Source organism: Saccopteryx bilineata, chromosome 1 (assembly GCF_036850765.1).
Source record: "Saccopteryx bilineata isolate mSacBil1 chromosome 1, mSacBil1_pri_phased_curated, whole genome shotgun sequence".
Lineage (NCBI taxonomy): Eukaryota > Metazoa > Chordata > Mammalia > Chiroptera > Emballonuridae > Saccopteryx > Saccopteryx bilineata.
The window spans coordinates 155,393,050-155,420,544 of record NC_089490.1 but is presented as its reverse complement, the minus strand read 5'-3'; the positions used below and the strand labels follow the sequence as shown (position 1 = coordinate 155,420,544).

General features: G+C 52.7%; 1 protein-coding gene across 1 annotated transcript; it reads left to right on the top strand.

The window, feature by feature from the left end:
• On the top strand, positions 1-27,495 carry GNA11 (G protein subunit alpha 11). Its single transcript, XM_066276681.1, has 7 exons — positions 1-467; positions 17,399-17,583; positions 19,662-19,816; positions 20,416-20,544; positions 22,430-22,559; positions 22,720-22,873; positions 24,720-27,495. The coding sequence occupies exons 1-7, from the start codon at positions 332-334 to the stop codon at positions 24,908-24,910; spliced, it is 1,080 nt and encodes a 359-aa protein (XP_066132778.1). The 5' UTR covers positions 1-331; the 3' UTR covers positions 24,911-27,495.

Here is a 27,495-nt window from a genome sequence, read left to right as displayed (position 1 = left end):
GCTGCTGGCGCGCGGGCCGTAACCCCTTCCATTGGCCGTGCCTCCCGCCAGTCGGCTCTCCGCGGGGGCTAGGTTGTGCGGCGCTGTTGCTCGGTCGCGGCAGCTGCAGTTGGCGGCGGCAGTAGCGGCGGCGGCGCGGGGGCAGGGCCTCCGGGCTGGAGTGCGCGGCCGAGCGGGACCGGCGTTCGCAGGCAGCGGAGCGGACCGGCCGGCCCGGGGTCCAGCGCCGAGGGCCAGGCGGGCGCGGCCAGGGCGGTTCCAGGCGAAGGCCGGGCCGGGCCGGGGGGGCGGCGGCGGCGGGGGCGGCCGGCGGGCGGCCCGGGCCGGGACGATGACTCTGGAGTCCATGATGGCGTGTTGCCTCAGCGATGAGGTGAAGGAGTCCAAGCGGATCAACGCCGAGATTGAGAAGCAGCTGCGGCGGGATAAGCGCGACGCCCGCCGCGAGCTCAAGCTGCTGCTGCTCGGTGAGTGGGGCCGGGCCTGCGGGGTCCGCAGCAGACCGTCGCGTTCTGTCGGACGAGGCTGACGCCGCCGGTGCTGTCCACCGCGGGAGCCTGGGACCTCGGCGTCGGCCCCTGCCAGTGCCGTCCATGCGGGGGGTTTGGGGCCTTGAGCTTAGCCCCTGCCGGTACAGCCCACGGTTGAAGCTTGGGCCTCGGAGTCAGTACCCGAGTTGTCCACAGCCGGATCCTTGGCTTTGGGGTCAACCTCTGCCTGTGTTGTGCATGGCGGAGATCCCGGTTTTCGGAGTCTGTCCCTATCTATCCTGTCCACTGTGGGGTCAGCCCCTGCCTGTGCTGTCCACATGAGGTTCCAGGTTTCTTCAGAGCTAACCTCTATCTCTGCTTTCCATGTTGAATTTTTGAAACCCTAGGGGTCAGCCCCAGCCTTTGCTGTTTACGTCCGTATCCTGGAGCCTCAGGGTCAGCCTGTGCTATCTACTAGAGGTCCCTGATTCCTGCTGGGTCAGCCCTACCTCTGTTGTTTAGGTGGAGGGTCTGCCCTCTGTCCCTTCTCACGAAATGAGCTTCTCCCCTGCATAGGGCTGGCCCTCTGTTTCTACCCCACTGAGTGACCTCCATCGCCGCCCCCAGCAACTCTGTTCAGGCCCAGACCTTTGGGCTGTAATCCACAGAGGCGCCCCTCATCTCCCAGGATCCCGTCTCCACTCTTCCCACCAGGTGGAGCCCTGTTCCCTGCACTCAGGGCCTGTCCCCCACCCACCCCCCATTCCCTCAATCCGTTGGGTGCCGCTCTCCATCTCTGCGTGAAAACGGTTTCCCTCCCGAAAGGAGTTCACATAGGGGTACACACCATGGGGGAAAAAACAGCCTTTCTTCTCTTCTGGGTGTTTCTGTTTTGGCTGGAGGCTGGGGGCAATGGAGCCCTGAAGGAGCCTTTGCAGGTTTTCAGAATTGGCCAACTCATCAACATTTCCCGAGTCTTTTCCTTTTGTTTTGGTGGGAGCTGGTTCTCCTGGGTCCTGCTCTTCCTCTGGGGAGGATTCCTGTTCTAGGCCCTATTTCTCCAGAGCACACCTGTTGCAGGGAGTGAGTTGGCCCAGCTGTCAGCAAAGTGTTGTTATCCCAAATAAGGGCTGTTGAAGGACTTACCTCTGCCATCAAAGGCAAGAAGGTCATTTACAAAACAGAAACCAGGGCCCTGCCCTTTATGAGCCCTGCTTCATTTTCATTTCTGGACTTCGGGGAAAGTTGGAAATGCTTGTAAGCTGTGCAGAGGTAGCTTTGATGGGCCTGGGGCAGGAGGAGAGGGAAGGGTTTAGAAGTGGTGTGGAGCTCCCGATGGTGAATAATGGCGTTGGTGGCCCTTGAGAAGTAGTGGATCTTGGTTGGAATGAATTTCTTCTGCCTGCAGGGTCCTCCCTTTGATGAAATAACTTCCCTTCCCTCCCCCCCCAAGTATACCAGTTTATTTAAAGACTATAAAATGGGCCATCTTTACAGAAAACACAGGCAGAGAGTAACCTTAAAGTCTGGAGGAAACTTGTAGTGGTATTTGTTGAGCGACACTTGGGAGGACATTGTGGTAGGTGGCTTTTGAAGTAGTCAGAAGTTTATTATGAGAGGAGGGGTTAGAAATTAGAGATGTCTTAATATTATTATCAGCTGGCATTGATTGGGGGCTGTGTGAGCCTTCAGGCACTCCGCAGCCTGTCCTGAGCATGTCCAGGATTCAGATTGATGTGGGGGTCAAGGCCACAAGTCAGCAGCCTGTGCTCCTGCAGCCTTGGTGTGCCTCTGCATTCTCTCTGGGCCTGGAGGTTCCCCGCAGGAGCCCTGCTGGATCTAGAGAGTCAGCTACAGGGGCACCTGTGTCTGCAGTCCCACCTCTCCCTTCCTGTGCGACCCTGGAGGGGCACCCAGCCTGTCACTTCCAGCCTGCACGATGGGGGATAGGGTACCTGTCTCTTAAGGTCCTAGGAATGGGGGGCAGAAAAGATAGTGAGGGTGATGTGAGCTCACAGGTCCAAGGTGAAGTATTCTGCCATGAGGAGGATAGTCATCAGTGCCAGGCGGGGGTCCAGGGGATGTGCAGGGTTGGGGGCTGATCCTGAGGTGCTCCTTGCTCAGTGATCCTGGCAAGCTTTGGGCTCGAGACGTGTGGGGAACCCTGGGAACAGTTACCACAAGGTAGCCTGTTTTCCTAGATTGAGGACATCCTTACTTTGATGACCAGAGGACCGGGTGGGGTGTGAGGATGCCGGGAGGGCATCCTTACTGAGTCCCCTGTGCCTGCTGACCAATCTTATAGGACCCATTTTACCCCCACCCCCTAATTCTCAGCAAGCCAGCCACTAGTTGGGGACTATCCCCATTTTGCACGGAGAAAATGGAGGGGCAGACTGAGCCTCCCAGCTGCAGTCCGGGCTGAGGGCCTTCCACCCCTTAGTAGCTCAGAGTGGGGTGCCAGCTTTCACATCTCTGTGGCATCTCTTGTTTCTGTGAGGCTCTGGTGGTTGTTACCCTGGCACCTGGGTCTGGAACCAGGTGGAGCAAATTCAGTCACTGGAGAAGCCCTTGCCCACTTTACTGTGTTGGTCCACTGTCTCCCTGGACCTGTATGCACATGACCTGTGGGGTCTCTCAGCCCGGCGGGAGTTTTAATGTTTCATTCTGGTGGTGAGAGTGACCGACCTTTGGAACTCCTGGAGCTGGATTCTGGCCCTCAGACTTGGGGAACCTCATGTCCTCTGTTCTTGTTTACCTCCAAGGCTCCTTTTTAAAAACTTTTTAAATTTTATTTATTTATTTTTAAAATGTGTGTGTGTTTTTTTTAATTGATTAATTTTAGTGAGAGAGAAAGAGAGAGGCAGGAACATCAATTTGCTCCTGTATGTGCCCTGACTGGGACCGAACCAGCAACCTCTATGCTACGGGATGATGCTCCAACCAACTGAGCCATTGGGCTAGGGCGAATTTTTTTATTTTTTAAATTGATTGATTTTAGACAGAGAGAGGAAGGGAGGGAGTGGGGGACATTCATTTGTTGTTCCACTTAGTTATATATTCATTGGTTGCTTCCTACATGTGTCCTGGTTGGGAATCAAATCTTCAACTTTTGTATTTCAGGACAACACTCTGGGTTAACTGGCTAGGACCTCATGGCTCCTTTTTTTTTTTTTTTTTTTTTTTTTAAGATTTTATTTATTGATTTTACAGAGAGAGGAGGGTGCGTGGGGGTTGGAGGGGAATGAGAAGTATCAATTCATAGCTGCTTTACTTTAGTTGTTCATTGATTGCTTGTTGTGTGTGTATGTAGTTTGACCCGGCAAGCCCAAGGTTTTGAACCAGTGACCTCAGTGTTCCAGATTGTTGCTCTATCCACTGTACCACTACAGACCAGGACTCACGGCTCCTTTTTAAAATTGACTTTTAACTTCTCAAAGAGACATCTCTTTTCCATACATCAAGGTCTCTCCCTCAGCACTGGGGACATTGGGGCCAGGTCAGTCTCTGTGAGGGGGGCCATCCTAAGCACTGTGGGGAGTTGAGCAGCATCTGGCCCCACCCACTTGATGCCAGGAGTACCCCCAGTCTGACAAGCATAGCTATCCCCAGACATGGCCTAGTGTGTCCTGGAGGTGGGACCACTGCTGTTTGAGAGCCCTTGCTTCATAGTAGTACACAATATAAAATGCATATCTCAGAGCTGGTGTATTATCAGAGTAAATTCTTTTGTCAGATAGTTCATGAGTGCTCAAATGGCATATTTTTGTTTATACGATCCAAAGCTATGTGTGTATGTGAGGCTGTACACTCGGCATGCAGTGTACATGTGAATATATGGATACAGGTCTTTGGTGCCATTGCTTTGGTGTTCCAGGCTGTGTCCTTGATGTTCGTCCTGTCTGTCTGTGGTTGGGAGCAGGTTGGCGAGTATATCTACGCTGCAAGTCCCAATTCTCCCGTCCTGTGGACCAGAACCCTGAGGCTTAGAGCTCTGGGGCAGGGGTCCCAGGTAGGTCCACTGGCTTCTAGCATAGTCCATTGCCTTGGTGTTTCTGTCATTTGGGGTTCCCTTATCTGTTCCTTCAGGCAGGTTTCCCATTTGAAACTTGAGGCCTTCTGTGAAAGCCCCGTACTGGAGGCTCAGAGGCCCAGAGTCCTGGCCAGGCTGAGCCTAGTGGCTCCACGGATTTCTAAATAAAGCAGGGCGGTCAGTTCCGCAGGCTTCCTGTCGGCCAGCTTTGGGCCCCACAGGGCGGTGAAAAGGCTCGGAATCTGGTGTGGGGTGTGGTAGGTCCGGCGGGAAGGGCGCACCTCCCAGTGCTTTGAGGTACAGAGTGGAGTGTGGCCACTGGCTGCTGGCAGAGAGGCCTGACATGTCCTCGCAGACCGAGAGAGCGGGAAGCACCATTGGGTGTCCTCTTGTTCGCCCCTTGATTCCCCTGGGGCTGTGGAAGGACCTCAACTCACCCTGGGAGTCTTAATGTACTTTAAATTAAAATTAAATGTATTTGGCTAAAAGGGTCTATCTTCCCTGGTGCAGTCCCTGGAAGTGCCTCAGGAGTCCAGACTGCCCTGGAATGACTCCCTGCAAGGGACAGTTGATGTTGCGGGCACTTGGAGCATGGCCTTACCAGGTGTGTCACCAGGCTCTGGGGCCAGATTGGCACTGAACTCCATCCATTTTCACAGACGCCCGTGCTTCCGGATGCGGCTGTGTGTGCGCCGGGCTGTGCTGGTCGCTGCGGTGAGACAGAGGAAGTGCTCGGCCTAGGCGTGTAACCACGGGTTTCACTCTCTGCTTCCTGTGGCAGAACCCCCCCCCCCCAGGTGCAGCTCCATAGCACGCTGCAGTCGTGGCTGCATGTGGCCCTGGCGTTCGGAGTGGTGTGCAGGAAACCAGACAGAGCTCAGATGAGGACACCTGGCAGAGGGGTGTGCTTGTCTCTGTTAAGGCCCTGGGATGGGTGCATCTGGTATGGGACTCTGAGCCACGTGGGCTGGACAGACCTGGACAGCAGTGGGGAGGAGTGGTCCCATCTCTGGTACCAAAAGGGTGCTCCTTTTCCAGCTCGCAGCTGCTACCCATTCAGTGGGGATAGTTAGTCTTGATGGCCTGCCCCCAGGTGTGTGTGCAGTGGGTGTGATTCAGGGCATCTTCATAGGCTTTGGGGGTGCCCAGGTGCAGGATTATTTTTTGGTGGAACTCAGGCTACTCACAGAACTAGGACCCTAGACCTCAGATGGTTGGCTCATGACAGAGGGTGTTAATAATTTCTGTGCCCCTAGCCTGGTGGACTCCCTGTGCCTCTCGGCCTTAGGGTACTGGGCCGGTCATGGGTACATCACCATGCTAGTGTGTGACTCCTCCTCATTCCCTTCATTGCCCTCCATATCCAGGTCCTCACTACCCCAAGGCCGTATAGCGCAGAGCCCTGAAGGTCTCAGAAACATGTTCTGAGTGACTGATTTGTAATTGAATTCAGTGCCCCCGGGGGAGTGGAATGGGAGTCATCTGGTACCCTCTGATGCCCAAACTTTCCTTGACACGAGGCTCCCTGTTCAGGAAGCCACAGTGCTACCTGCCTGTGGACACACAGGAACTCCAGGTCAAAGGTCACAGCTGTCTGACTGAGGGCCCCCTTGAGTAGGCTGGGCTCATTCATCCCCCCAACCCCCCCCCCCATGCCAGCCAGGCCAGGAAAGCAGGGTAGTGCTTGCTTTGGTGTGAGACCATAGTAACTCAGTCATATTTCCCAGGCTTGGTTTCCTCATCTGTTGGATGGGAATGGTGCCCCTGCAGCACTGTGATAGGATGAAATTGCACACAGTAGGTGCTCAGCAAACAGAAACAGCTTTGTCCTGTTGTCACTATTGTTTCCACTTGATACTTTGTATAAGTTCCCTTTAAAAGCTTGGGGCCCTGTCCGGGTTGCTCAGTTGTTAGAGCATTGTCCCCACATGCTGAGATTGCAGGTTTGGTCCCTGGTCACGGCACATACAAAATTGACCATTGATGTATGAATAAATGAAACAACAAATCAATGTTAAATGTTTCTGTCTTTCTGTCTCTATCTCTTCCTGTTTCTCTCTCTCTAAAAAAAAGAGATAAAAAAAAAAGCTGTGGGAATAACTTTGGGAGGTGGTCTGTACTAGGACCATGCTGGGAAAGTGCTGGAGTGGGGTTTCTGGCCCTGTGTGACCCGAGTCTCAGTTTTCTCTTCTGTGAAATGGCAAAAATGTAGGATTATTGCAAGGATAAAGTGGGGTGATGGCTATTAAGCTAGGGAATGTCATTGATGTTATTTTTTTTTTTTTTTTGTTTGTTTTTTTTTTTGTATTTTTCTGAAGCTGGAAACGGGGAGAGACAGTCAGACAGACTCCCGCATGCGCCCGACCGGGATCTACCCGGCATGCCCACCAGGGGATGATGTTCTGCCCCTCCGGGGCATCGCTCTGCAGCGACCAGAGCCACTCTAGCGCCTGGGGCAGAGGCCAAGGAGCCATCCCCAGCGCCCGGGCCATCTTTGCTCCAATGGAGCCTTGGCTGCGGGAGGGGAAGAGAGAGACAGAGAGGAAGGAGGGGGGGTGTGTGGAGAAGCAAATGGGCGCTTCTCCTATGTGCCCTGGCCGGGAATCGAACCTGGGTCCCCCGCACGCCAGGCCGACGCTCTACCGCTGAGCCAATCGGCCAGGGCTCATTGATGTTATTTTTATTTGCGGTGTCCACACTGGTCAGCTGGTCTCCCTGCCACTGAGCAGGGCTTTCCTGTCTTAGAGCAGGGTTCCTGGCGCTTGGCTATCAGGGATTCAGCCATCTCAGTACCTTTTCTGATCCCCAGCACCTGGATGGTGCTGCACAAGGCGGTGCCCTGGAAGCACCTTCGAAGGAGCGGCTCCAGCTGAGACTGATGGAAGCTGCCTTTCCTGTTGTCATGTCTGTTTGCTCATGGGCCTTGATTGGGGTGCAGAGTTAGAAGGGATAAGAGTTGACAGGTTGCCCTTGCCAGTTAGCTCAGCCAGTTAGCGCGTCGTCTCAGAATACCAAATCTGTGGGTTCGATCCCTGGTCAGGGCACACATAGGAAGTGACCAATGAATGTACAACTAAGTGGAACAACAAATGAATGTTTCCCTCCCACCCTCCCTTTCTCTGTCTCTTTAAAATCAATCAATAAATTTAAAAAAATGTTGATAGGTCAGACTCCTCAGGGAGACCCTAGGGGGTAGGAGGATGAACGGGAGGCAGGTTGTCCATCTCTACCCCATTGTTCCTCTCATCTAATCAATGGGGATGTCAGTGAACTCTAGACTGGGTGGGTTGGTTCCATCCCGTCCCTGTTCCCCCTGGCCCTGAGCCCTGCCCATGCACCCACATTTGGGCTAGACAGTGGGAATGAGGGACAGGTGTCCCAACTTTCAGGAGCTTCAGAAAGGGCTGCAATAAAACCCAGTATGTGGGGATAAAGTGGGGGCTCAGAAGACACCAACCGAAATGGTGGGGAGGACCAGTGCCACCCTTGGGCTACTCCACAGTGACCTCAGTTACAGCAGGCAGCGTGTCCTGACCAAAGGGTGTCTCACATTGGAGGCCCCCTGGGCCGGGGAAGTCAGCCCCACCATGTTTGCCTTGGTATAGAGATAAGATGTGATGAGTCCAGGGGTTCACGCTTTCTGTCCTACTTCCTGTCTTTTATCAGTACAGGTGCCCACTGGTGTGTTCTCTCTCTGGTGGCCCTGTGGCTGGCCACAGAGCACTTCCCCCAGTGTGCTTACGTTTTCTCACTTCCCTGTGGCAGCAGTGGTAGAACAGGAAAGATGGAAGTCCTGGGATGGGGGACACGCTGTGGTTGTGAAACGAGAAGACTTGATTTTTTTTTTTTTTAAGTGAGCGAGAGGAAGGGGTGGTGGTGGAGAGAGACAGGAACATCGATTTGTTCCTGTATGTGCCATGACTGGGGATTGAACTGACAACCTCTGCACCTCGGGTTTATGCTCTAACCAACCAAGCCATCCGGCAAGGCTAGAAGACCTGAATTATTATTTTCTTAATTTTAGAAATTAAAATTAATGGGATGACATTGGTCCATAGAAACACATGGGTTTCAGGTAGATATCTCCATAGCATGTGGACTATTCATTGTGTTGTGCGCTTATAAGCCAAAGTCAAAACACTTTCTGTCACTGTATATTTGGCCCTTTACTACTCCCATCCCTCTCTACCCCCACTCCCTGGTAACCACTTCATTGTTTTTTAAGACTTTATTGATTTTTTTTTTTAAGAAAGAGGAGGGGGGGGACGAGAAGTATCAACTCATATTTGCTTCACTTAGTTGTTCATTGATTGCTTGTTGTATGTGCCTTGACTGGGCAAGGGCAGCGTTTCAAACCAGCGACCTCAGTGTTCCAGGTTGACGCTCTATCCACTGTGCCACCGTAGGCCAGGTACCACTTCACTTTTATATGCCACCTATGTGTGAAATCATACAGTTCTTAGCTTTTTCTGATTTACTTATTTCTCTTAGTGTGTTATTCTCAAGGTCCATCCATGTTGTTGCAAATGGCAGTATTTTATCATTTGTTATGGTTGAGTAGTATTCCATTGTTTATGTGTACCACATTTTCTTTATTCAGTTCTCTACTGAGGGACACTTTGGTTGTTTCCATGTCTTGGCTACCATGAATAATGCTGTGATGAACATCAGGGTGCACATGCAGAAGACCCGAGTCTTTTGAGGTCCCATAGTTATCAGCTCAGCAAAGCTGCTTAACCTCTCTGTGCCTCAGTTCCTTTACCTGTCCAGTGGGAGGTGGAATGGTAATTGCAAATGAATGAATGAACGAACATGTGAGTAGGGGTGCAGGAGCGTGTAATAGCAATCTTCAGCTGCAAGAGGACTTTACAGTTTTCTGTGTTTCCCTGCATACAGTCGGCACCCTTTGATCTTGGACTTGTTGACACAGCTCGAGGTCCATGTTGCATTTCTAGGCAGCTTCCAGGAGCCCAGGTCCCCAGCAGTGCTATTGCCTGGGCCTCCCTGTGGCTCTGGGGGTTCCTGGCTTCACTACCCATGTCCCAGAGTGGTGGACAGCCAAGTGGCAGCCCTGAACCCCAGCTTCTGACTCCCAGCACTCAGGTTCTGCTGCCAGATTGTGGTTGCTTGCCCCTGGGGCTGTGGGTATATTTGCCTGTGTACCTGAGTCAATGATATCAAGTAAGTACTCTTCTTCTTGCTGTGTAGGCTGTAGCCAGCAGGGGAGTTGAACCCCTTGTCTCTCCCACATTTGGGGGTGTTTGCCAGGTGTTGGGGCTCAGACTCACTTCGATCAATCCAATATGCCACCCTAGATGTCCACCAATTAGTGAAGGCGGGTTGGCAGCCTCCTCCCCTCACAGAGGTGCTTTTTTTCCTTTCCTCTTCAGTTAGTCTCAGCTGAGGCAGCACTCTGTGCGCCTGGAGGTGGAAGGACTGAGTGTGCCTAGGGGGCGTCCTGCAGGTCTATGCTACAGGCTGGGGGCAGGAGGCCACAGGCAGACCCTCGCTCTTAGGGAGCTAGTCCCCAGAACACTGTAAATGGGGACCTGTAGAACTCACAGATACAGAGTAAGCAGCAGGGATGGCCTCTGGAAAGAACAGCTGGGGTGTCGGGGTGCTGGGCATTTCTTAGAAACCATGAATTTGGGTTTCTGTGCCAGGAGCTCAGTATGATTGGAGGGGAAAGGCCCTCGGGGGCAGTTTGTATTTAACAGGGGTGGGAACTCTGGTACACAACTGCAGGCGCACCCACAGATGTCCTTTCAAAACACTGGGCTTGTTGTGTTACCGAGAAACCGTGGGAAGGTGGGGTAAAGAGGACCCACAGACATGAAATTGAAGTCTAACCCAGTGGTTTTCAACTGTTGAGTCCATAACTTTAATACAATATTAGGGTGGCTAACTCTTTTGTGGGCCGATGTGAAATTGGACTGGCAGTTGAAAACCACTGCAGCGAGGACCTGGAGCTGCTTGGCTTCCTTATGGGGAGATTGTTCACGTGCATTACTTCCCCACAGTGTCATCACCTGTGCAAGTGCCTGAATCCACCACCACCACAGAGACCCTCGTGTTACCTTTTCCTCCCTCCCTCCCTCCCTCCTGCCCTCCTTCCCTTCCTCCATCCTTCCTTCTTTCCTTGAGGGGAGATAGTGAGGCAGACTCTTGCATGTGTCCCAACTGGGATCCACTTGGCAACCCCATCTGGGACCAATGCTTGAGTACCAAGCTATCCTCAGTGCCTGAGGCCACGCTCAAACCAATCGGAGCCATTGGTTGCAGCAGGAGAAGTGGGAGAGAAGGGAAAAAGGGAGGGGGAGAGAAGCAGATGGTTGCTTCTCCTGACTGCTTCTCCGGTTGCTTACCCTGACCAAGAATCAAACCTGGGATGTGCATATGCCGCCCCAACGCTCTATCCATTGAGCTACTGGCCAGGGCCTTATGTTAGTTTTTTCTACCACCCCACCCCCATTCCTGAAAACCACCCATCCATCCTTTAGTTGTGTCATCTCAGAAATGTTCCATTAATAGAATCAGAAGACATAGCCTCCTGGGGTTGAGTTTTTTCCCACTTGGCATAATTCTGTGGAGCCCATCAGTCATTGGGTCTGTCCATGAGGCTTCCTTTTCTTCTCTTCTTCCTCCTTCTTTTCCTCCTCCTCCTCCTCCTCCTCCTCCTCCTCCTCCTCTTCTTTTTTTGAAAGACAGAGACAGAAACAGTATGTGCCTTGACTGGGGATCGAACCAGCAACCTCTGTGCTTCTGGACGACACTCCAGTCAACTGAGCTATCCAACCAGGGCTTAAATATTATTTTTTAATTGGTTTTTAGAGACAGGAGAAGGGAGAGAGAGGGGAGGGGAAAGGGAAGCATTCATTTGTTGTTCCACTCAATCGTGCATTCATTGGTTGCTTCCCATGTGTGCCCTGACTGGGATCAAACCTGCAACCTTGTCATTTCGGGATGATGCTCTTAATCGACTGAACTAACTGGCCAGGGTCAGGGTTTCCTTTTCAATGCTGAGTAGAGTCCATGGTATGGTAGACCACTGTTTGTGACCACCCGCCTGGTGAAGGATGTCAGGTCAATGCCACTCTTGGGCCATTATGAATAAAGCTGCCTGGAACGCTAGTGTGGGTTCAGAGCAGCCACTCTCTGCATGGTTGGGGGTGCAGTGGGTACTGTGGACCAGTCCATGTAGACAGAATGAGTCCTGATGATGGGTGTCTTGCACAGTTTTGCCTGAGGAGGAGGCTTGCTTTTTTCCAAGGCGGGCAGCTGTTGAAGGTTTTTAAACTGGAAGGGTGTGTGTGACAAGATCTCCTAGAAGGAACATGACTGAGGGCTGGGCAGGATGATTGAAGGCCAGGAGAGTGGAGCTGGCCAGGACCTGGGGAGTCTGCAGTAGACTGGGTGAGCGACCATGAGGTCTAGGTGGGCTTCACACCCAGAGACTTCTCTTGGCAGGTAGACATTGGGTAAAGTGTGTGGGGGATCCTGGGGCCAGAGATTCTTTCACAGGTGACATGTGCTGACAGGATGTGGCAGTGGCTGAGTTGGCCAGGATACAGGGCACTCAAAACAAAGGTTGCAGCCAGAGCATCTGAAACAGGTTACTTTCCCAACATTCTGTGGCCCAGAGCCTACCCCTCCCTCCCCTCTGGGCATAGTGGTGGCTAAGCACCTCTCAGGCCAGCTGGGCCTGACCCACGTTCCAGGGCTGAGTGCCCTGCTGGCGCCTGCTTCCCATGCTACTACTCCTGGCTTGGAGGCTCATGCTCAGAGCTGGTGCTGATGTCTCCTTACAGTTTCTGAACACAGGTGACATATGACATGTAGTACTCTCTTTAGTGGACTTCCCTCTTTACAGCTGCCACCTCCACGTACTCCATTTTCTGTCCTTCCTTGAAAAGTGATGGCCAACCTGGCCAAGGTCACTGAAGGCCACATTTCAAGCCACATTGCCCTTGGGGTATCCCTTTTTCTTTTTCCCCCAGCTTTATCGAGAAACAGTTGACATGTAACATGTTTAAGGTGTACATGGTTTGATGCAGGTATGAATGGCAAAATGTCACATCATTTTGAGTTAACACTTCTACCACCTCACATACTTGAGCTCTTTTTTTTTTTTTTATTTTTTTATTTTTCTGAAGCTAGAAACCGGGAGAGACAGTCAGACAGACTCCCGCATGCGCCCGACCGGGATCCACCCGGCACGCCCACCAGGGGGCGATGCTCTGCCCCTCCGGGGCGTCGCTCTGCCACGACCAGAGCCACTCTAGCGCCTGGGGCAGAGGCCAAGGAGCCATCCCCAGCGCCCGGGCCATCTTTGCTCCAATGGAGCCTCGGCTGCGAGAGGGGAAGAGAGAGACAGAGAGGAAGGAGAGGGGGAGGGGTGGAGAAGCAGACGGGCGCCTCTCCTGAGTGCCCTGGCCGGGAATCGAACCCGGGACTTCTGCACGCCAGGCTGACGCTCTACCACTGAGCCAACCGGCCAGGGCTATACTTGAGCTCTTTTTGTGCCTTTTGCCTGGAGGTCATTCATGACTGCTGTTTTTGCAGTATGAGGGGACTTGCAGACTGGGTCTGGATGATAACAGGGTTTGGAGGGACCTACCTGACGTCAGCCATGCCTCATCCAGGACCCCTGATGTCTCCAGGGTCTGGCCACCATTTGCCAATTGTAAAGTGGCATTCAGAGCCTCTCCACAGACATGCCCCCCCAGTGGTCCCCAACCTTTTTTGGGCCACGGACCGGTTTAATGTCAGAAAATATTTTCACGGACCAGCCTTTAGGGTGGGACGGATAAATGTATCACGTGACCGAGACAACCGTCAAGAGTGAGTCTTAGACTGATGTAACAGAGGGAATCTGGTCATTTTTTAAAAATAAAACATCGTTCAGACTTAAATATAAATAAAATGGAAATAATGTAAGTTATTTATTCTTTCTCTGCGGACCGGTACCAAATGGCCCACGGACCAGTACCTGTTCGTGGCCCAGGGGTTGGGGACCACTGGCCCCCTGCACTTCCCATTCTCTCCTGGGGCCCGAGCAGCATTGCATGCTGATTGATGTGGGCTGTAGGCGTGTGTGCTTGCATGGGGGTGTGACACCCCTCCACCTGCAGTGTGCCTCCACTGCCACTGTCTCTCAAGAGCTCCAGAGGTGGGGGTTCTCATTGTCATTTTTACCTCCATTTTAAAAAAGCCAGTGAGGCCAGTTCCTGTCTCGTCTGGGCAGTGATCTGGTTTTCAGATTCTTTTGTTGTTATTGAGATGGAGAGAGGGAGGATAGAGAGAGAAGCATTAGCTCATTGTTTCACTTAGTTATGCACTCATTGATTGCTTCTCATATGTGCCCTGTCCGGGGCTTGAACCAGCGACCTCAGAGTCAAGCTGTTGTCCTCGGGATCGAGCCAGCACCCCAGGATCAAGTCAGCGATCCTGGGATCGAACTGGTGACCTCCACACTCTGGGATGATGTTCTGTCCATTGCACCACTGACCAGGGCTGGTTTTCAGACTCTTGACTTATCCTCCCAGCATCCTCACGTGAAAGCCAAGGCTGCTTTTCCTTCTGTATTTGAGGCATTGGCAGTCTGAGGGACCTTGTGGACTGATCATGGGCTCCACCTAGCTCAGCTTCAGATTGACCTTTGTGGCTGCATCTGGGTGTTTGGCTTTGATTCTTGGACTTGTTTGTTTCCTGTGATAGACCCTTCCAGATAGACCAGCAGGGAAGTTACCTTTGTATAATAGCATTTTGTCAAAAATGGGGCTGATTCTGTTCCCACAGGACACTGGATGGTATCTGGGGACATTTGTGGTTGTCACGACTTGGGTGCTCCTGGCATTGAGTGGGTGGGAGCCAAGGATGCTGCTTAACACCCTACAATGCCCAGGATGCCCCCCAAAGAGAATGACTTGTCAGCAGTGCTGAGGGGGGACCCTGGTCAAAGAAAATGCATTAGAAATCACATTCCTAGCATACCACCCCTCCCCTCCTTGCAGTGTGTGGTGAGGGAGGGACAGCATAGATCCCTCTGGGGAGATATGGCATCACCTACATGGACCCCTCTCCACCCCTTCCTGCCCCTGGAACTCAAGTGGGTTTGTGGCAGGTGGGTATTTGGTCTCTTATACATTTTGTGGCTGAGGTGATTGTCTGACGTAGAATGGGTACAGGATGGTGTGAGGGTAATTATGACTTGATGACAGAGCCAAAGTCATTTATTTATTCCAGAAAGTTTCTAAGGTGGTTGATAAAAGTACCAGGGAGAGGCAACTACAGCCAAGGTCCCTGCTTTGTGATGTGTTTCATTTATGACTTGGGTCTCACCCAGTGAGCTCAGGCACCTGTGGTCAGTTACTTGGATGCTGGTTGAGGGCCTCCTGGCTGCAGGGCAGTGTGGTCACTGTGTGACCCATAGGATCTGTCGCTTCTCCAGGAGCTCCTGGTCACAGAGGCTGGTGATAGACCCTGCAGAGACTCCCCACTACAGTGGTGGTAATTGAGGGGGGAGCTGCCTGCCTGGGGCACAGGTGAGCAGATGGCACCATGGACAGAGGCACAGCTCTTGCAAATGCAAGGAGGTGGGCAAATGCAAGGCAGATTCCAGAGAGTGCTGAAGATGAGCCTAGAAATGTGGATTCAGACAGTTTTGGGATATTTAGAGTCCGCAGAAGGGGCTATAGGGGTTTAGTCCTTGAGAGGGGACCTGTGTTACTAAAGTAGGGATCTGAGAAGGTGCATTCTTAGAATTTAGAAGTTCTCTTTTGCTATGTAATAAAATCACCCCAAAACTTAGTAGTTGAAAACCACAAACATTTATTATCTCTGAAGATTCTGAGGGTCAGGAATCTGAGTGGTCTGGCTAAGAGTCTCTCATGAAGCTGCAGTCAAGCCATTGGTGGGGCTGCCTCATCTGACCAGGGCTAGAGAAGTCCCTTCCAGGATGGCTTCCTCACCTTAGCTCCTCGGAGATTTGTGGACACGCTGAAACCACTGCAGTTGCTGTCCCTGTGTGTGTTGGGGGTACACCAAAGTGGGGTGACCAGGGCGGTAAGAGGCTGAAGCAGGAGAGGGACCCAGAGTTGCGTTGGTGCTGGGGTGGAGCTGGAGGGATTGGAGGCATGGAGGACTCCTGGTTGAATGGCATGTACTGAGACTGGGGCCTCATCTGAGGCTGGAGTGAAGACACAGCTGGCTTAGGAGCCCCCTTTCAGATGGTTTTCCTGACTTTTTGATCCTCGTAGGCAGCAGAGCCTCAGTGTGCCCTTCTCTGAGGTAGAAGCATGGGGTCAGAAGGCTCAACCTGGAAGAGCCCGGTAAGGTGGCCGTATCCCCTCATACTTACTGAGAAGAAATGAGACACAAAGGGGCTTGGTGACACGCTGATGAACGCGATGGAACAGAGATAAGAGAGCGGATGTGGTGGTAGGAGGGCAGAGGGGTGACACCCAGCCCTTGGGGTGTACATGAGACACAGTGCTGTGGTCACACGGGGTAGAGCAGGGTAGCACTCTGAAATGGCTTGGTGTTGGCTTGAGTTACATATTTGGGGTTAATGAAAAAGGAGTTTCTGGCCTGGCCTGTGGTGGCGCAGTGGATAAAGCGTCAACCTCGAATGCTGAGGTCACCGGTTCAAAACCCCACTTGCCTGGTCAAGGCACATATGGGAGTTAATCCTTCCTGCTCCTCCCCCCTTCTCTCTCCCTTCTCTCTCCCTCCTCTCTCCCTCCTCTCTTTCCCCCCTCCCTCTCTAAAATGAATAAATAAATTTTTTAAAAAATAAAAATGGAGTTTCTGGGGACCTTGGGGTGATGATCCTATACCCTGTGACTTGATTTGGCCGTCACTGTTGTGGCTTTGGATGCAGATACCAAACTTCTGCCCAAAAGAGGACTGTTCTGGGGGTGCTCATGGAAGAGGAGTGGTAGGAGGTGGACAGATACTGTCAGGTTAGAATGGGGTCCAAGGTGGGGCTTGGGAAAGGGCTGAGTGAACTCCAAGGGAGAGGGCCCTAGGTCAGCCTGACCAGGAGCTCCTGGAGAAGCGACAGATCCTATGGGTCACACAGTGACCACACTGCCCTGCAGCCAGGAGGCCCTCAACCAGCATCCAAGTAACTGACCACAGGTGCCTGAGCTCACTGGGTGAGACCCAAGTCATAAATGAAACACATCACAAAGCAGGGACCTTGGCTGTAGTTGCCTCTCCCTGGTACTTTTATCAACCACCTTAGAAACTTTCTGGAATAAATAAATGACTTTGGCTCTGTCATCAAGTCATAATTACCCTCACACCATCCTGTACCCATTCTACGTCAGACAATCACCTCAGCCACAAAATGTATAAGAGACCAAATACCCACCTGCCACAAACCCACTAGGAAAGGAGGTGGCGGCACCTAGTGAAGAGACATGGAACTTCCATGGCCTCCATGGCCTCCTCTGCAACCATGTTAAATTCGGATGCTGCCCTGACGCATACCGTCTGGTGATCACTCACTGCCGGTCACTGTGATTGGACAGGGCACCTGGGGGACCGACTTGCCTGTTGTGTGCCTGGGTGCTAAACACCCTGCAGACATTGTCCTTTTTCTGAGCCTCAGTTTCCTCTCATGTAGGATGAGTGCAGCTGGGAGGATGACCAAGGTAAATCTTAGGGATGTGCATCAAGGAGTGGTCACCTGTTGGTCAGGTGTGTCCCCTGTACCCTCTGAGGGCTGACGAGCCACCTGGGGCCAGAAGTATGTGTCTCAGAGGCTCAGTTCTTGGTGTGCCGGGCTGGGGGGACACACGATGGGATCGTTGTGAACGTACAGACTTTTAGCGTGTGGGTCTTGGTCTTGGTCCTGTGCTGTCTCACTGGGCTGTGTTGCACATGGCAGGCACGGGTGAGAGCGGGAAGAGCACGTTCATCAAGCAGATGCGCATCATCCACGGGGCTGGCTACTCGGAGGAGGACAAGCGGGGCTTCACCAAGCTGGTCTACCAGAACATCTTCACTGCCATGCAGGCCATGATTCGGGCCATGGAGACTCTGAAGATCCTGTACAAGTATGAGCAGAACAAGGTGAGGCCATAGGCTGTGGGAGGTGCCACTGGGCAGCACATGGGCTGCAGGGTGTGGTGGGGGCCACTGCTCAGCTGATGCATCCTGGTGGAGCCCCAGGTTCTCCTAGCAGGTAGCTGTTAGCACACCCGTTCTTTGGACTGGGAAGCCAGCTGGCAGGTACGCTGCCCTGGGATGGGCTATGTGAATTGTTTCCTGGCTCCTCAGAGGGCCTCTTGTCCTACCAAGTGCATCACGCACCATGTGATGTAGCTGTTTTGGTGACCCCCTGGGGATAGCATTTTTGTCTTGCTTTCTTTAGTAACAGCTCTGTTGAGATGGACTTCACGTACTGTACATTTAAAGTATGCAATTTGTTTTCGTTTTTTTAAAATTTTATTTATTGCTTTTAGAGAAAGGATAGAGAGAAAGGTGAGGGAGAAGTGGGAAGCATCAATTGCTTCTCATATGTGCCTTGACCCAGCAAGCCCAGGGTTTTGAACAATGACCTCAGTACTCCAGGTCAGTGCTTTATCCACCGTGCCTCCACAGGTCAGGCATCAACTCATTTTTAGCATATTCAGAGAGCCAGGCACCATTACCTTTATTTAATTCCAGAACATTTCCATCCCCCCGAAAAGATACCCTGTCCTCATTAGCAGTCACTTCCCATCTCACTACCCAGCCTCTGGCAACCATGAACCTACTCCTAACTCTGTGGATGTGCCTGTTCTGGACATGTCACATAAATGGAATCACACACTATGTGGCCTTTGTGTCTGGCTTCTCTCAATGAACATGTGTTAACAAGGTTCATACATGTTGTAGCGAGTGTCAGTGCTTCATCCTTTTCATGGCTGAGTAATATTCTAGTGTGTGGATTGGACCGCATTTACCCATCAATGGGCATTTGGTTGTCCCCACTTTTTAATTTTATTTATTTTTTATAGGTTTTTTTTTTCCTTTAGAGAAAGAGAGAGGGGCAGGAAGGGAGAGAGATGAGTTGCATCACCTTAGTTATTCACTGATTGCTTCTCATATGTGCCTTGACTGAGGGGCTCAAGCCGAGCCAGTAACCCCTTACTCAAGCCAGTGACCTTTGGGCTCAAGCCACTGACCCCGGGATCATTTTGATGATCCCGCACTTAAGCTGGAGACCTCAGGGTTTTGAACCTGGGTCCTTAGTGTCCCAGGTTAATGCTGTATGCACTGCACCACCACCAGTCAGGCTGTCCCCACTTTTTGGCCTTTGTGAATTTTGGTGCTATGATATTCATGAGCAGATTTTTATTTGCACACCTTCTCTCATTTCTCCTGAGTGTGTATCTACTGACCGGCTGCTCTCCTCAGTGGTGGCTCCACCAGCTGCACACCATGGCTCTCACTGGTGACCTCCCTTGGCTTTGCTTTCATAGATTTGTTTTCAGGGGCTTCTCACATATCCAGAAGTTTACCCTGGGTAAACTGGCATGGAGTCCACATCTGTCCAAATGTGGCTTAAATTAATCCACTTACTTTTAGGCTTAAGAAGGTCAGGTAACCAAATTTTTGATATGTCTGTGATGGATGTGTTCTTACTTTTACCCCAATTCACAGGTTGTCAGGGACTCCTACCAGCCCCGCCATCCTGGCTGTGGGACCACATGTGTCCTGGCCTGCCTGCTGGGTCTTGGTTTGTAGAATCTCTTCTAGCCTCAGCTGAGGCCCAGTTCAGAGTCCAGGTCACACTTGGATCATAAATAGCCATCAACGTCTGGACAGATAGGGGCAAACTGTTGCTTGTTCCTGTAAATACAGCTTCATTGGCACATGCCTCCCCCACCTGCCAAAGCCCCTTCCAACAAAAGGAGACAGGGTGGCCAGGCAGTCCCTGCTTCAAGGTCCCTCAATCTGGGTTTGCTTTGGGGTCTGGCACTGAGGGACAGTTGCAGCCCATCATCCTTGCTTCTTTCCTTCTCGTGTTCACATGAAACTGGAGTTGATGGGTCCAACTCTGGTTGACTGGGTGCTGATTGTCTGGCATATCCCGAGATGAGGAGTGTGCCCCATGTGTCCAGGCCCCTAACAAGCCCATGGCATTTCCTGTCCTGCCCTCTCAGGCCAATGCGCTCCTGATCCGGGAAGTGGATGTGGAAAAGGTAACAACATTTGAGCATCGGTACGTCAATGCCATCAAGACCCTGTGGAATGACCCCGGCATCCAGGAGTGCTATGACCGGAGGCGGGAGTATCAGCTCTCTGACTCTGCCAAATAGTGAGTAGGCCACGGCCGGAGAATGGGCTAAGGGTCACATGGGTCCTGGTTGGGGTCCTAGGAAAGAGAAAGGACATTAGGGGAAACTGAGACAACCTGGAACATGGGTGGACTCAGTTAATGACAATGAATATTGGCTGGTTAGTTATGACAGATGCACTGACTAATGGAAGAAGTTTATAGTGGGGAAACTGGGTGTTTGCTGGAGGTTTGTTGTTTTTCTACAACTTTCCTGTGGATCTAAAATGATCCTAAAATAGTAAGTTTATTTCTGAAAAGTCACCCCTCCAGCATTCAGCTTCTCTTGGAAACCCTGGTGCTGGTCCCCTTGCTCCTTCTAGAGTGGCCATTCTGGGGCAGCTCTATTGGAGAGTTCCTCCTGAGTCTTTCCCTGGTTAGCATTTCTGTCCTTTGAGATCCAGCAAATGACCTGCTCCTTTCTGTCCAAGTCAGGGGTGGGGAGGCCTTGTCCTATCTTGTCCCAAGTATTCCTGGCTGCTTCAGCTCCTGCAGGTGAGGCCTCTGTAAGCCCCTCCCAGCTGCTTGGGGGACTTCCCTCACAGCCTGGCCTGAGCAGCTCTGTCCCTTCTCTGTTGCAGCTACCTGACTGATGTAGACCGCATTGCCACCTCGGGCTACCTGCCCACCCAACAGGACGTGCTGCGGGTCCGTGTGCCCACCACCGGCATCATCGAGTATCCTTTCGACCTGGAGAACATCATCTTCAGGTGCCTATGTCCCGACTTCCTGAGAGTGGTGGCATTCTGGGAGGCCTGGGGCTCTATAGGCTGCTGTGAGGGCTGCTCCTTCCCAGACCTGGAGCCTCCACTGTGGGGACAGCAAAGATGCATTGGATCCTGGTCTTTGCCCTCGGGGAGAATCTGATCCAGGACGAGAGATGAGATTTATGAATAAGTTACTGTCCTCAAGTTTCAGAGTGAGTGAGCCAGGACCCAGTGACTGTTGGGGGCTGGCCAGACACAGCCTGGGGGAGATGGTCTTCTGGTGGGGCCTTTGCGATGGGGCTGTGGGTGAGGGAGGATGCTGACTTGTAGGGGTAGTGGGTGAGCTGCAGCTCCTGCCAGAACAGGGGTGGTGTGGGCAACTGGGGGATCCTGACAGCCTCTTGTGCAGCTGCCCCCTCCATTCAGTTTTGCCCCTTGTCCAGCTGTGCCCTGTCCAGCTATGCTCTTGTTTGATTACAGAATGCAGACCAGAGACCCTGGTACTAAGCTCATGGCCTGGCCCCAGTCGGATCTCAGACATCAATGAATGATGGCCTGATTGCCCTGATGTGTGAGATGAGCCTGGTCCCAAAGCGGGGACCTCGTGTAGAGACCTGATCCCTGGGGACCCAAGTTTTAGCCCAACTGTACTGGAGAGGCTCATGGTTCAGAAAGGCTGTGGCCCAAACACCGTTGTCCCTGATGGTGTTCCCCAGACTGGCTGCAGCTGCCAGTGTGTGCCTGGCATCCAAGCACAGGGCTCTTGGCCTGTCACCACCCTCCTGTTTCTTCACAGTCACCCTGGCATGTCTGCTGTCCACCTGTGCTTGCTGGAGTCTCCTCTGTGAAAGCCCTGCCAGGTGGATTTGCCTCTGCTAGCTGTGGGGACACAGCCTGTATCTCAGCCCTGCCCTGGAGCCATTTCTGTCTGAGTCCTGCTGTCCACACAGCAGTGTGTGTGTGTGTGTGTGTGGGGACCCACTGTTCAGGTTGGGGGTCTTGAGGGCTGCTCTACCTTACAGCCTGTCATCCTTTTTAAAAGTAGAGTGTCTTTCCTCATTATTGAAAACCTAGGGAGTTCACAGGCAGTAGAAGGAAGCCCCTGTAACTCACCCTGTCTCAAATACCATCCCCAGTCCCCACCACCCTTTTGTTTCTGGGCCTATTGTTTCTTACCTGCTTCTTACACTACATGGTGAACTTCACAGCCCACTATGTTCACCCAGTAACAGGACATGCAGCTTCGCTCTCTGCAACTGTCCTCTTTTGTTCCCTTGCAGTGGCTGACACATGTCTATCAGCTGAACGCCCCTCAGTCTATCTGGGTCTTCCAGTGGGGAGGCTGAGACTGGTGTTTTACAGACAATGCTGCATGATAACCGATGAGTGGAGGGGTTTCCAGACACAGAGCCTGGGGTCTGAGGGTGGGCCTATTGTAGGTCCTACTGGGTTCACACCCCACACCTACTACATGTGCCTGTCACTGGGCTGTTTACACCAAGGGCTTTCGTTAGGGCAGGAATCAGTAACTCTTAGAGGCCAGATGTGAGGCCTATGCAGTGCTCTCCTGGCTCCCACAGATCTGGCAATCCTCATGGCTCTAACATGTATTGGGCTCTAATGGGCATTAGGGGGCTATTGGGGATCCAATAGGTATTGAGGGGCCCTTGTGGCTCTAATGGATATTGGGGGCTCTTGTATCTCTGATAGGAATTGGGAGACGTTTGGGTCTCTAATGAGTATTAGGAGCCCCCTTGGCTCTTGCAGATATTGGCGTCCCTTAAGGCTTTAGCAGATACAGCCATGCTAGTGGGGAGTGGCTTGCTGGGGGAAGTAGTGCTGTCTGTATAGTCCAGCCCTGACCCTGTGGCACTCCCGTCCCCTGCAGGATGGTAGATGTGGGAGGACAGAGGTCTGAGCGAAGGAAGTGGATCCACTGTTTTGAGAATGTGACGTCCATCATGTTCCTCGTGGCCCTTAGTGAATATGACCAAGTCCTGGTGGAGTCGGACAACGAGGTGAGGCACCCCTCCCAGCTCTCAGCCCCCCAGGTGGAGGGAAACTCTGGGCAGAGGTGAGGGTTTCCCCGTCCCCATCTACCGCCCCCGCCTTTGTGAGGGCTCCAGCCAAGGGTGCACCCCAGGGCCTTGTTGATCCTGGAGCTTTTTCCCTCTGCAGAACCGCATGGAGGAGAGCAAAGCCCTGTTCCGGACCATCATCACCTACCCCTGGTTCCAGAATTCATCGGTCATCCTCTTCCTCAACAAGAAGGACCTGCTGGAGGACAAGATCCTATACTCCCACCTAGTGGACTACTTCCCTGAGTTTGATGGTGAGCTCTGGGAGGGTCATCGCCCCTGTGCCTCATGCTCCCTGCATGGTGTGTGGCTCCTGCACAACTGGGAGACATTCTGGAGCCCACGAGCCTTACTGGGTCTGTTAGGAAAGCAAGATGAGTGTCTCCAGTGCATCTCTTCTCTTCTCTGAGCTGTGGTGTCCTCACCTGACAGCCAGGGCTGGTTACCTGGGGCTTGTGCATGGTTAGTGGGGCCCCAGTGCTCTAGTCTCATTGCTTCCTCCAGGATCCTCCCAAGTGTTTGATGGCCAGAAATGCCTTGTGTCTCCACAGGTAGCATTGTCTGCAGGAAGGGGACCCTGCAGTCAGTACAAGACAGTGGGAGGGACATGTTAGAATGCTTGGCTCCTAATCCCCAATTCAGTGGCCTGTCCCTAATTGCCCATGCTGAGTGAGGAGTTTATGTGGACTCCGTGGCCCCACCATAAAGAGGAGCATGATGCTGGGAATAAAGGGTGACTCAGGCCTGACCAGGCAGTGGTGCAGTGGACAGAACATTGGACTGGGACATGCAGGACCCAGGTTTGAAACACTGAGGTTGCTGGGCTCCTGAGTACGGGCTCATCCAGCTTGAGCACAGGCTCACCAGCTTGAGCCCAAGGTCACTGGCTTGAGCAAGGGATCATTCCTCTGCTGTAGCTCCCCCCCAACCCCCGGTCAAAGCACATACGAGAAAGCAGTCAATAAACAACTCGGGTGCCACAACTAAGAATAGATGCTTTTCATCTCTCATCTTTCCTGTCTATCTGTCCCTCTCTCTGTCTCTGTTACAAAAAAAAAAAAAGTGACTGACCCCTCCCTGGATCAGCTGAGCTCCTAATGGAAGGCAGATAGCTTATGTGTGGACCATCCTACCCACCTTGTGGCACCCCCACTCTGTCATGCATGAGCTATAGCTGTGCACCCCAGGGCTGCTTGGTCCCTCCCTCCCTCTTAGGCAGGTGGTGGCACCTGTGCTGGGTGCTCATGCCGGCCAGGCTTGTTAGGAGAGCAGGGATTATAGATGGGAGATCTTTGTGGGGACTGCTGCTTGTGAAACAGTGCCCAGCCTGTGAGTTGGCGGTGACAGGCTCGTCTCTACTAGTCATGAGAGGGGCCTTGTAATCTGAGTTGTTGGCTCCTGCTCTAAAGACCTGAGTGAGGCCTGGCAGGGGTTAGGGTGCTGGGCTCTGAGCTCAGCCCTCGGAGTCCCTTAGGAGGGGGTGATACTGGGTGGGGCAAACAGAGACTCCTGGTGGGGGGAGAGCAAAAGCTTTACTGAGAGGGAACAGTGAGGAGCTAATGGGGACCGACTTGAGGGTGAGTGCCGACCATGGATGGGGAAGGACACAGTGCAGGCAGGAGCCTCTGGCAGGAGTGCCGACAATTCCATGGATAGCCGGCACTGCCCTGTTGGGTAGTGGCTGGAGAGGCAGCTGATCGAGTGTGTGGGTGTGCACAGGGCTTGTGCATGTAGGGTTGGGCATGTGTGTATGTGTGTAGATGCACGCCCATGTTTGGATGTAGGTATTTGTGGTACAGTGTGAATGGAATGGGTAAAGTGAGGCTGGGAAGGAAGGTAGGCCCCAGTTTGGAGGTAAGGGGAGCATTTGGTGTGTGCAGCAGTAGTGGTCCCGGCTGGCAGGGCCAAGGGCTGAGGGGGTCTAGATGGGCTAGGGGCAGTGCAGACCCCATGCATGCCCACACACAGAAAGCTGCCTCTTTGCAGGCACATCTCAGTCCGGGAACCTGTTGTGTAAGCTGCCCCGCTTGGCTGGCACCCTAGTCCTTGTCCCTTGCATGGGTCTCAGCAGTCCTGACGCACCCACCTCCCCTCCCCCAGGGCCGCAGCGGGACGCGCAGGCTGCTCGGGAGTTCATCCTGAAGATGTTTGTGGACCTGAACCCTGACAGCGACAAAATCATCTACTCACACTTCACTTGCGCCACCGACACGGAGAATATCCGCTTTGTCTTCGCAGCTGTCAAGGACACCATCCTGCAGCTCAACCTGAAGGAGTACAACCTAGTGTGACCCAGCAGAGAGCCCACGGGACAGACCCTTCTGTGTGATGATATGACAGTGGCTCTGCCCACGGAGGAGCTGATTTTTTTTTCATATTTTTAACAAATGGTTTTTATTTCACAGTTATCAGGGGATGTACATCTTTCTTTCTATATTCTTCGTGCACCTTCTCACCTTTTGTCAGCAGCACCGGCTGCCTTTTTCTGGCCTTGACTGTGGCTCGCCTTTTTCTAGAAAAAAAAAAAATGGAAAAAGAAAAAAAAAAAGGAAAAGTGAGACAAGTGGAGATGAGAAACAAGAGCCCTGCCCCCAGTGCCTCCAGGCTCCCTCGGCTGTCCCCTCTCCCCTCCGAGCTGCACCTTCAGGCCACTGCGGGACACAGCTGCCCAGCCGGCCCTGGTCTCTTGACGTGGAGATGTGGAGACTGTGACTGTTCTTTCTTCCTTTTTTTTAAGTTATTGCCATCCTCACAACTTCGCTGTGTTTTTGCTCACTGGACTCCAAGAAGTGGGGGTGGGTGGCTCCCCCTGTTGCCCACCCTGGGAAGTGCCTAACCATTTTCTTTCTCTTTCTTTCCTTTTTTTTTTTTTTTAAAAGGAAAAAAAGTATATGAGTTCCTCTGCAGTGAAGGATCTCCAGACCCTGTCTCTCAGCTGGGTGGTTGTCCGGTCCCCAGCATCCTCTGAGAGCCCTGGGGTCTCTGGAGTGCTCTGGGCTGTCTTCAGGGCCACCTGGCTGGCCTGCTCGGACCTCTCCCCCACCCAGTCCATGTGCATCCGAGGGTCCCGTGCTCACCACCCAGGCTGGAGGGCGCTGGCGGGAGTTCACACGGCCTGGGAGCCGGGGAGGGCTCACTTGGATGGGAGTCACTTTTGCTTTTATTCCATTTTGTAACCAGTTTGGAAACAGTGATGACAGTGGGCTGGGGACTTTTTCAGAATATTCTCAGGTCTGTCCCCACTAGGCAGAGAGATTGAGGGAAGGTCCTGCAATGGTTCCTAGGTGTGGTGGCCTCCATTGCATGTACTTGCTGACCCCTATTCCCTGAGCCACTGGGAAGCAAGCAGGCAACGGGGGGGCACTGTGCCCAGAGCTGTCGAGGGTTGCGTGGGAGCCAGCAGCTGGCACCTCAACCCTGGGCAGCCTCCAGGCCATGGCCACACACCGAGCCAGAGTCATGGGCTGCCTGGCCTGGTTCCCTCTCCCAGAGGGACTTGAGGGAGGTCACAAGCAGGGGGTTGGTCTTTTGGGGGAAGGGAGGTGGCTTTCATCTGATGTAGACTGAACACTACAGTGTTTATTTTGTTTTGCACAAATGTAAGGGGAATGGACCGCCAACCATGTTCTGGCCCTGCCCACACTACACCTGGACTCTAGAGTAGTCTGTGTGGCAGCTTCTTTTGGAGGCCATTGACAAATACAAAAGAAACACAAAAATGAGCACCTAGACAGCCAGTCTGGGGTGGCTGACCCCCACTTCCGCCTCTCCCATCCACCAGCAGGACAATGGAGGGCCTCAGGGTAATGGGGAGCAGAAGATAGGCAGAGGTTGGGGGTGGCTACATTCCTGGTGATCAGCTCCATCTGGGGGCAGAACAAGCTGGGGAGCCCCACCTTCTCGGCCAGTTTTCCCAAATGGGTCCTTTTTGTGCCATGTGTCTATTTGAGAGGTTTGAACATTAATTCCTCATTCCTGCCCTTGGCGGGTGGGGGGAGCAGGTGGTGCTGCTGGTCATGAGCCCATGCGAGGACTCGGGGCCTTGCAGGGTAGGCATTTTGATGTCCTAGCACCTCTCAAGGGTCCAGATTTCAAAAAGGGAACTGGATTGGACTGGAGGGGTGGCCTGAATTTGAGGGGGCACCCGAAGAATGAACTTTTAGAGGGGGCAGTGTGCCAAGCATCCCACCACCCAGGGCTGGCTGGAATGCCAAACCACCCCTGCTCCAGGTTTCTGGAACCCCACGGGCCTGGCCCCACCCCAGGAGCTGAGGGCAGGGCCACCAGTGTCCTGGGGGGATCTGAAACTAGTTCTGTGCCAGCGGGAGCGGGAGGTCTCTCTGGTCCCATGCGAGGTTGGTCAGTGTCTTTGATTTTTATCCTGATGAACTCCTAATGCTTTTTCTTATGTGCCAACCTCCCAGCTCCTCCCACTGTGCCATCCCCCTGCAGTACACCCCACCCCCTGCACCCCATGCCCTGAGAGACGTCCTAGTGCCAATGACCCCTAGCGGTGGTGTGGGGACTGTCCTGGCTGGTGGGGTGAACACTTCGTTATACTTGTATATTACACAGTTCTGATTTCAGACGATTTAAACCTTAACCTATTTAAAAAAGAATATTATATAAAAATGCTGTTTTTAAACCTTTTGTCATTTGAAATGCATGTATTGTTGCGCGTGCTGGGGGTTGGGCACGACTAGCTTGATACCAACTTGTGACAGAGGCTGTCCCGCCCAGGCAAGTGGGATGGCAGGCTCTGTTCAGTGTGTCGGGGCCCTGACCCCTTAATCCAGAGATACCTGATGGAAACTGACTTTTCATATCTTTCTTCTGAAATGAATTGTTTTAAATTGGAATAAACCTCGTTCCTAAA